The 10,558-nt window shown below is 47.1% G+C and overlaps 1 protein-coding gene across 1 annotated transcript in view; it reads right to left on the bottom strand.

Moving 5' to 3' along the window:
- Positions 1 to 1,213: 1,213 nt before the first annotated feature.
- ST6GALNAC1 (ST6 N-acetylgalactosaminide alpha-2,6-sialyltransferase 1) overlaps positions 1,214 to 10,558 on the bottom strand; it is a 34,148-nt gene continuing 24,803 nt past the window's right edge. The window contains exons 3-9 of the mRNA XM_090060207.1: positions 10,045 to 10,213; positions 8,733 to 8,904; positions 7,949 to 8,087; positions 6,205 to 6,308; positions 4,669 to 4,758; positions 3,825 to 3,924; positions 1,214 to 2,421 (exon numbers count right to left, since the gene is read on the bottom strand). Coding sequence (XP_089916333.1) covers positions 2,251 to 2,421; positions 3,825 to 3,924; positions 4,669 to 4,758; positions 6,205 to 6,308; positions 7,949 to 8,087; positions 8,733 to 8,904; positions 10,045 to 10,213 — 945 coding nt within the window. The 3' untranslated portion in view covers positions 1,214 to 2,250. The remainder of the gene's footprint in view (positions 2,422 to 3,824; positions 3,925 to 4,668; positions 4,759 to 6,204; positions 6,309 to 7,948; positions 8,088 to 8,732; positions 8,905 to 10,044; positions 10,214 to 10,558) is intronic.

Here is a 10,558-nt window from a genome sequence, read left to right as displayed (position 1 = left end):
TAGTCTGTACAGTTTGTTGCCATGCTGCAGAAATGTTCCTGTCCTTTAAACTTCTTGCAGGGGGGCTGGACCTGATGATCTCACGAGGCCCCTTCCAGCCCTAAACTGCTGTGAATCTGGTTCACAAGAACCTTTCCTGGAGCAAAAATCTGCAGGGCCAAGCAGGGATGCCTGCTTTGTTTGCAAACCCTGCTCAAAGACTGTCAACAGCCTGCAGCATGCCATCTGTAAATGGGACTCTGCTTCCTCATCAATGAGCAGTGATGTGAGGTCCAAGGGTTCATCTGAGGAGCTGCCTGCCCTGAACCATCTGTGTTGTGCTATGGGAAATGACTGACCCTGTGAGGCCCCAAGGGTTTTCTACAAGGTGTTGAAGGGGCCCAATATGGGCTCAAGGATAATTTTGACACTTTCTTAGCTGAGAGCACAATCACATTCCTCTTGTCAGCTGGCAAGTAATAGAGTGAACCCTGAGCCATGGAAGCTGGATGGGCCAAGAGACAGCATATGGAGCGGTGGGCAATGGCCACTGGCTGCTTAAGCACCATGGTGGACATGATAAAGGAATATATTACCATCATAACACAGGGCTTGTCTGTACAGCCTCACTCCCTGCACCCTACCCCGGGTCAAAATAAGCCCCAGTCATTCCCACAGAGAGACTGGGGAGGCAGAGACAGCAAATCTGGTAGAGTGCATGACTTGAGGCAGCCTAGGACCAGGCTCAGGGGCTCTGTCTTGTGAGGGCCTAAGAGCAGGGTGAAGAGTTGGGGATGCTCAGAGCTTTTCCCAACCTGTCTATTCTTGCTACCTGCCAGTCGCTCTCACACACCTGATGGATACAACTGTGTGGGGCTTGTTTTGACACTGGTGGTCTTGGGGATGGGAGGGAGGGTGTGTATATTTGGCCACAGTGGCCTTCTACCAGAAGAGCTCACTGAACTATCCAGTGTGATTTTAGCTTCACAGGCTCCTTGTGTGGTAGAAGAGTGTCCATAGCCATTATACAGGCAGGATATGTGATTTATTCGAGGCTACACAGCAAGTCAGCAGCAGAATCAAAAACAGAACCCAGGAGTCCTGGCTCCTGATCCTGAACAGCAATCACTAGGCAATGTCTGTAATTACCTGAGATAAAGTCAGTCCATCCTGATGGGAGCAGCCTAACTGCAGAGGTCAAAAAAGAGGTAAATGTGGAGAGCAGATTTGGGACCATGCCTGCATGGAATTGGGTTGAACTGACCTCAGACAAATGCATTCCCTTCTCCACCACACTGAAATTGTCATCTTTAAACTGAGTGTGGGTCTGATAAGAAATAGGAACTGCAGCCACAAGGTGAAAAACAGGGACATCATAGTGGTGTTAGATGGAGCCATGGAGTTCAATGGAGGTTGGCAATGAGGGATCTACCAAAACTAATTTCCCCTTTCCAATAACTGCTACACTCAAGAAGGATTCCTTTCCCCAGGAAACCCAACTGAACACCGTTTCAGCCACTACCTGAACACATCATGCTGCCAGAAGGCCCCCCAAACGGAAACATGCAGGGACCAAAACCACCTTTGACCTGCAAAGCCATCTATCTTGGAATCCTCTCTCCCAGGGAGCATTTACATAAGATGCTAAATGAGCAGTTGACTAATTCTACTGAGCATTAGCGGGTCATGTCAAAAGTCATGCCACTGTGCTAATGCACAGTAGAATTGTCTAATGCACATTAGCATCACTAAAAAGTCATGTGCCGGTGCTACTATGCAGTAGTGCCAGTTACTGCGCATTGGGTTAGTAACTGTTATTACAGATACTAAACTTCATGTGCAGTAATTATGGCACATAAATGCACATATAGACATGCCCACCATGACTTAACTCTACCTTCTGAAGAAATCCTAGTCATAAGAACCTACTATGGCTCTCATGCCCTGGAGGGAAGAAATCAGCCCTGTGCCTGCTGTACCTACATTCAGAATGGGAAATGTCTTTGCTGCTTGCATGGTGTCTGTTTCCTGATGGTTAACAGGAGCACTGGATGCATATTCCTGGAAAGCCACCTGGAGACATAAGATTTGTGGTGCCAAAGGACAACAGCATTTAAAAAAAAAATGAGACTATGACTCCAAGTCCGGAGACACTGATGTCTTCCATCAGTTTCTCTTCCATATAAATTCTCTTCCTTCAAGTTTCTCTTCCATGTGAATGTTTTATCAGGGAGAAGTAAAGTCTCCAGGCAAGGTCTGTTCTGTCCCTGGTCAGGAGCGCTGGTAGAGTTTCATGATCTTTTCATCATGGAGTTTTTTCCATACCCTTCTCTCCAGGTCAAAGTCATGGTTGGTGTAGAAGATCAAGCGTTTCCACACCTTGTCATAATAGTGATCCGAGTACTTGTTGTAGCCTTCTGTAATGTAGCCATAGGCACTCACCTGGAAAAGGCAGGAGGATGTAGTGTCACAGAGACTTTTGAACCTGAAATGGGACAGACCCTTAAGGAGTGGGAGAAACAAAGCTGGTAAAACAAAGGGGACCTTGTGTGTAGGGAGGCAAGGAGCAGACAGGGTTCCGCCTGGTGGAAAAAAGACAAATCACCTCCCACATTTCTATGTGCAGCACTGAGAATTTCCACTGTCAATTTTTCACTGCTCTTCTTAGACCCACTTCCCTGAATGTCGGTGGCATTTCAAGGCTGCACAGCCAGCAAGAGACCACTGGTTGGCACATTTTTGCTGCTCCCAGCCTACTCTCTCCCACAGCTCACCAGGCTACTGTGGTCATCTCCCCACAGCTCAAGGGCAGAGCTGTTCCCAAGTGGATGTATCTACATGAGATGCTGACTGCACAGTAGCTGAATAATACTGTGCAGTACCATGTCACAGCATGGACAGCGCTAATACACTACTGTGCAGCATTATTAGGCTGCTGCGCAGTAGCGTCACTTAAAAGACATTTGCTGGCACTACTGTGTGGTAACTTTGTTACTGCACATTTATTTAGTACTTGCTTATACAAGTACTAAATAAATGCACAGTAACCACTGTGCGGTAGGATCTCATGTAGACACAACCAGTGTGCCTGTAATACAGTGCCTCATGTGGCTACTCTGGAGAGTTCTGGCCCCGGTGTGTTTGCAAACAACCACTGGAGGATACTCCCACAGGGACTCCTCTGCCACTTTTGGGGGGTTGGATCATGTGGATGAGTGAATGGGGTAGGCTTCAGAACGTGCTTGGCATGACATGCTGAGAACAGGGTGCAGACATAGCCTAAGAGAGCCTTTTCTAGGGAATCTCACATGAGCCAATGTGATTAGAAGCATTCACTTGATCACCAACTTTAATCTTCCTCTTGAATCTAGGACTTTGTTCCTCAAAGAGAAGGAACAACAAGTATCTATGCCACTTATTATTATTATCAGACCAAGTCCTGATATTCTTTCTCTGTTTGCACTGAGTAAAAACCTCCATTGTGTGCATCTCCTCACCACACTTCTGAGAGCTAGCTACGATTTCCTATCTCCATTTTACAAATAAGGAAACTGGAGCAAAAAGTAAAGCATCCGTCATTTTTCATAGTGCTCAGAAGGAAAGCTGAGGTCCATCCCAACTCCAGGCAGCTTGTTGGGCTGACATGGTTAAAGCACAGCAGTGCTGACAGTACACAAGGGAATAATAAGCTGAGCATCCTATTCAGATACATCTGATTCCCCAGCCTAAAAGCAAAGTAGCCATTTACTGCTAGGTCAATAGGGGAGTGCCGTCTGCATGGGTTCAGAGCAAGAGCCTAAGTGACTTGCCCACAGACAGCAAGGAAGTCAGTGCGGAGCCCTTACCCGGTCACAGAGATGGAGGGCAGTCAGCAACAGGAAAGCCCCAGTGGTAGGTCTGTATATTCGCCAGTAGGGCATATTCAGAGTTTTGGATCTTAAAAACCTGCATAGAGACAAAAGGAGAAGATGAACTCTCAGCACTTAGGATGGCTCCGCCTGCCTGGCTATTTCTGTTCTTCACAAACTCTCCCTGGGGGCTACAAACATCTGGATGTCAATGCTGCCTGGATTATCCTTTCTGATAATCTGAAATGCACTGGGCTCTGTGCAATAGAAAGGCGACACATTTCAAATGGGGAAAAAGGCAGTGAAGGCCCTTTTCCTGCAATAATAAAGGTAGGAGTAAATAATGATCTAGTCTTGTGATTCAGGCAAAAAGGGGTTATAATACTTTCCGCTAAGGTATCTGTATTGGCCATTGTAACAGGCAGGATATCAGACTGGACAGACAGGTCAGCCCCAAATCTGCAATGTGGCCACAGTGGAGTTCTGTATGGGTGGGAGGAGGCCATCCACACCGATCAGGCTGCAAGGTTTTGGTTACTTCTATACTCTTCTCAGCAAGACAAAGTGGCTTGCAGTTATCCCATTTTGATCCCTCAGCTTCCTGAGGATGAAAACTGCCCTTGTACAGAGAGACAGCAAACTAGATCTATGTTCCACCAAAGTCCTGCTGAAGTACTGCCTACCCTAGGCCTTGCATGGATTTTCTGCACAGGGAAAATCCCACCCACACCCCACCCCTCCATTGTGAGTGTACAAGGGACAAAAGTGGGCAAGTCACGCTGGAATGGCTGAAATAACGGTATGGGAAATAACTAGTTAGCACAGAAGCCGCACTACTGACCTGTTTTTCATATATCTGAGGAAGTCAGGATGGATCACCAGATACTGGCCCAGATTAAAATCATCACTGAATTTGTCCCGAGGCCTGCGCCTACAGAAGGGAAGGAAAGGGAAACAGACTCCAGCTTTGCATGAACTCAAACCACTCAGAGCACATATCACTTTGTACAAATAGTCAGCCCTTTCGTAATGGTTGGTCAGAGTCAAAAGAAACAAGAGAAATATTAAATTATTCTGGAGCACATCCAAGAATAACATGAAGTCTTCATCATCTGCTTGTGTATCTTCTGACTGCAGGCATTGCCTTTTCATTCTGTGTGCGCACAGGACTTAGAATAATGTAGTTTCCATCAGTCATCAGGGCCGCTAGGGGCATGCACTCTAGGGCTGAGCAAAATTTCGCCGTCTGTTTCATTCAACACTGTTTTGACTCATTTCAAGGTCAAAACAGCAAAATCAAAGCAAAACAAAGGCCATCGAAATAGCCTCAAAACAAATGAGGCTAGTTGAAATGTTTCGAAAATCAAAACATTTCGACCGTAGCACTGGGGATGGGCAATCAGTCCAGCTGGGCTGACTTTCCATCCCCGGCACAAGATCTGGCAGGGGACGGGAAGTCAGTCCAGCTGGGGTGACTTCCCACCCCAGGTGCTAGATCGTGCTGGGGGCAGGAGTCAGCCCAGCTAGGTTGACTTCCCATTCCCTGCACTAGATCGCACCGGGGGTGGGGAGTCAGCTGGGCTGACTCCCTGTCCCCAGCAAAAGGGGCAGTGTTTCTGTTTTGAAGGAATGGAACAGAACAGCTGCTTCGAACCTAAATGAAATTCGAAACAGAACACTATTTCGTCAAACCATCGAAACTCAAGGTGAAATGGAACAGTGCCGTTTCGCACAGCCCTAACATACACACAGCACAGCGAGCCTGTTCAGGTACTGGAACCCACAGAGCCATGTTAGCATGCCCCCCTCCAAATTACTTAATACTGGAGAGAAGCAGGATATAAGCTTGGGTGAAGTGTTGCCCTAACACAGTTATCTTGTGGGTGGTACATGCCAGGCAGACACCCTGGATGCTACCACACCACCACATAAAAACAAAATCAAAACCACTTAATAGATTATTCTTATTCTCTTTTTATATCGTGCTGTGGTAACACCTAGGTGGTCTCTGCACTTTTTGCCCAGAGCAGTCACAAAATATTTTGCAAGTTACTGTTGACAGGCAATAGTGTTCACACCCAGCACTGAAATGCAGCCACTTCCAGGATGGCACAGACCAGCCAGTCACCACAGCAGCATGCAAGGGTGCCAGAGGAGCTGACAACTGTGACTTCTCCCAGGAACAGGGAGGGCCAGAAGGTAGCCCCTCCTAGTGCCGTGATGCTGAAATAGTAGCATCTCCTCCCCTTGTGAAAAATGGCATGTGATGTGCAGTGATCACAGGGGGCTTGGCTTTGGTGAAGCTTCATGCAAAGGAAAGGGGAAGCTGCAGGAAGTTCAGCTCTTACTGTACAAAGGTGGCAACAGGTTGTGTTACCCGTATTGGTCCAGAAATCCCTTCCTGACGTCCCTGTTCAACAGCAGAGCCTTGAGCCACTCAAAATCCCTCTCGCCCTCCAGGAAGTGAATGTATCTGATGTCCTAGGAAACCCATAAAGGAAGTGTTAGTAGCTGGCGTCTAAAGGAGATGGGCATTAACTATTAATAGGAAGAAGATGCCCTGCCTGCTTCACTGGGTTTCTTGGGCAGAGATCCAGAGTTTACTGTTGTTACTTAGTCCATGGACACAGGGCAGGGCACTGTCCAAATGGAGAATAGTTAAGGAGCTTGCAAATAGGTACTTGCTGGTTGCGATCCTGTTTGTTTTTCTCAGGGTGTGAGGGACTGACACAAGCCTGAGCTCCAAGGCCCCCGTAGTGATACATTCATGGAAAGACAGGCAAGTGAGGGAGGGAAAAGATATACATATGCAAAAGGATTAGATCAGAGGTTCTCAACCTTATTCATGACAGGACCTCCCCTCCCCCCAAAAACTCACCTCACATCTCTCCAGTTCCCCCTCCCATTTAGCCACATGGGTAGGGCAGGCTGGTCATGACACCCTAAGACTTCCTTCATGACCCCCAGGTTGAGAACCCCTGGAACAGGTTAGATAATGAGATTAGATTGATCTGCCAGGTAGATCCGCAGCCAGCTTCCAAACCCAGCATTGACAGCTTCCCCAGGATTTTCCCCAGGCACCCAGCCATGCCGCAGAGAATGAAGAGCACCAGAATTATGTGATCTCACACCTGAACACCATCTTCTGTTTCACAACAGCCCAAAAAGCCACTCTGAGCACAATCATGCACCTCTGGGATGATTCACAGCAGCTGTTTAGCAGCCTGTAACAACACGCACGCCACAGTACTTTAGGATAGGAAATGAAAACTATAATTGTTGATTGAAATTGCAGGCAGAACAGTTGCTATACAGAAGGTAATTTGGTCAGGACATTGGCTGTAAAGCCTAGTTCTTTCCAAAAAATGTACCACTGAATGTTTAATGACTGCAAATCAGTCAGAGCATCAGTCTGATGACTCCTTCCGAAGACATCCAACATCACACTGCTTTCTGCACCATATGAGATCAGGGCTGACCCAGAGGGAAGAGGGTCTCCCAATGCCGTTTCTCTACAAGATGTACGTGCTCCAGGATGAATTTCTACTTAAACGGTAACTCAACCCATCTTAGCTTTAGCTAGGGACAGCTGGCAAAATCACAACACAAGACTGCTGCCAGCCTCCAGGTTGGAGTGATATAGGACAGAAGTGAATTACATTGATGCCAACAGCTGGATCCAATCATAGTTCTTACTGGATTCATGGCCTCCTCCAAAGTGAAGGGCATTACTTGACTATATGCATTACTTCATCATAGGGTCCTGAAAAGGCTAGACAAGTCTTCCTATAATCCACTTATAAACAATTCACAGAGTGGCATAGCTTAGGGCAGCACTAGGAAACATGGGACATGCCCCTGTCAGTCCTGGTGTCACCCCTGAATTAGTGCAGCAGCAGCATGGATGCAACTACCTGGGTATGATTTGATTGCTGATTATTGATGAGTGAGGCTAACCCAGGTCTTAAGACCCAGACCCAGGTGCCCAGATCTGGGCAAACTCTGAAGTGAAGACCTATCCTCTGATGCTATTGCTGACCCACACGGGTCAGGATCAGAAATCGAAACCACAGGCAAAGCAGCACCTGGGTGTATGTGCTGAAGTCATGTGCCTGACTTACTTTTCCCATTGGGATCTTCTTGAAGCCCATGCTCCCCAGTGTTACGAGAGAGACCACCAAGGAGTAGGACGTGAATCCATAGAAAGACGTTTTTGTTCCCACGTCTTTCTCATAGCCTTTGATCATCGCCCCACTCACCCTGGCTCCGAAAAGCAAACAGAAATGCAAAGTTAGCAGGTAACTGGTTTAATCCCAGGCACTCACGTGAGGTCAAGTTCACATCAGGCCTGGTAGGATAAAAAAAGAACCAGTCAAAACCTTTAGTCAAAGCTTCAGTTGAATGTGAACAATATGAGTCCCTCTCTGGACTCATCTCTAGGTTGATCTGGGAATGAACCCAGACAGACTAGGCCTTGAGGCTCAGAACCATTTCCTGCTCTTTGAGTTTGGCTTGTTTTCACTAATCATGTCTTTACTTCTGGGTCCAAGTGTGGTATTATAAGTGGCAAAGTAGCACAGCTGTAGTTGTTTGCTCTAGCTAGAATTAAGAAGTTCCAGGGAGAGCACAAGAAAGCCTGTCCTTGTGAAATTTCCAGTCTGGAACCTCAATGACAAAGATTTGTTTAAACTGACTGATACGTTATTTAGCTTTGGGCTTTTCAGGGCATTTGCAATGATCAGAAAACATATTTAAAGATGGTTCAGGGGTGTTCATGGGGATGCTCTCTGTGGAGGTATTACTCAAATGTTGGTAGCAAGGATTGAGAAACAAATATGTCGGATCATCCGAGATCTCTAGAAGAAAGTACAAGATGGAGAAAAGAAAATAAGCGGCTGCTCTTACCGGAACACGTAATCGTGGGAGTCGATCTCCTTGCCCATTCCAGAATTGTTTAATATTCCCCCATTCCCCACCACAGCACAGCTGATGCACCTTGGTATCTGGCTACTATTGTTGGCTAGGAGGATCTGCTGGGAAGGGTTGGGTGGCAGGAGTGTTAAGACCTCCTTCACCACTGCAACACAAACAAAGAGTCAACAGAGGCTTAGTGCATTTGCTGAGTGCTTTTGGGCTGGGAATAGAGTGCAGGGGAATTGTTATATGAAAGCTAACTTGTGGTCCGTCTAGTCTCTTATTCCACCTCCGAGAGTGGACATACCTGATGAGTTAGAAGAAACCCTTCTCCTACCTTGGAATACACTTCGAATTTTAGATATCTCAGAAGAAACCATCTTACCACCTTGAAATACACTCTGTCATCTTTGTGTCCCCTTCACACTGTAGGAGAGTATTGGTTTTGTAATGTGCTTCATGGTTGTACTGTGGGAGGGACTGGAGTGGATGACTGTTAGGAATTTGGGAGTGTATGGTTGCCCATGAATTAAGGGAACTGGACTCTGTGGCCTAAGAGGCCCCTTCCAGTCCTGTATTCCTACATAACATGAAGGGAAATGTCTAATTGCCCTTCCCTGTGCTCAGCTTATGACAGGCCATGCTATGGTTATTTGAGTTTGCATGCCTATAGAGGATCTTCTCTTTGGTATGAGTCAGGGGTCAGCAAACTTTTAGCAACAGAGGGCCAAATTAACACAGCTTGGTCCCAGCCCAGCCACTACCTCTACTGTTTTCCTCCCACTGCTGATTCCTATCATCACCAATCCCCCTTGCCACCACTGTCCCACCTTCACAGAGTGGATAAAATCTCTCTGCCAGCTATTCCCCATTTGACTCCTGGTATAAGTAACCCTGCATTTTTGGAAACTTCCAGAGCTATTTGCCTCCCAAGTCTCTCAGCTAATATAAGCACAAAAAGGGCTTCACAATAGAAAGAGAACACCATGTTTCCCGATTCACCATTGACTTGCTCCTTCTTTGAAGTTCCCTTGACTTCACTGGTGTGGTAACAGAGCAACAAAGATTGAATCAGGTCCCATGACTCAGGAACAACACAAAATTGGAAACTGATGTAGTGCTCAAGGCACTGACAGAAGTGGAAGAAGCCCCAATCCTGGAGAAACCATTGTTGCCCATTACAGATGTGTCCTTGCTTGAGAGCCCAATCCCTCCAGCTCTAGGGGGAGAAGGGTGAGCAGTGAGCTCTAGGGGGCACATCTGTCATCCCCAGTTCCCTCCAACAACCCCCAAAAGGACTCACATGAGTAATTCAGCTCCATAAAACCAAACGGAGGTGCAAAATGCTCCAGGCGCTCCCACTCGCTGTCACTGAAGCGCACCCTGTCAATGAAGAGTGTGATGTTGGGCAGGAAAAGGTTCTTCAGCCAGTCAGACTTGGCAGCTTGGGCCTTCACTGAAGTGGGGCAGCTCTGGTAGAAGAAGAAGAGGGTTGTATTGACACGAAGTGTTGGACAAGGCAGGCACCATTGCACATACCCAGCACCTTCTTGTTTCATCATAACCCTTCCTGTTTCCTCAGGATCCCTCCCTGAAATAAATCCAGATGCCTCTTGATGCCAGTTATACCCCATTTAACCTTGGCCCAGACTTTACTGGAGCTTGGTTCCTTCCCACCTGAATGTACGCATGCACGGTTTCTTCACAGATTTCATAGATGCCAGGGTTGGAAGGGACCTCAACAGATCATCAAGTCCGACCCCCTGTCCTGGGCAGGAAAGAGCGTTGGGGTCAGATGACCCCAGCCAGATGCCTAT

This window comes from Crocodylus siamensis, chromosome 8, assembly GCF_052110815.1.
Source record: "Crocodylus siamensis isolate JL-2025a chromosome 8, ASM5211081v1, whole genome shotgun sequence".
Classification (NCBI taxonomy): domain Eukaryota; kingdom Metazoa; phylum Chordata; order Crocodylia; family Crocodylidae; genus Crocodylus; species Crocodylus siamensis.
The sequence above is the reverse complement of the archived record's forward strand: the minus strand, read 5'-3'. Positions and strand labels throughout refer to the sequence as shown.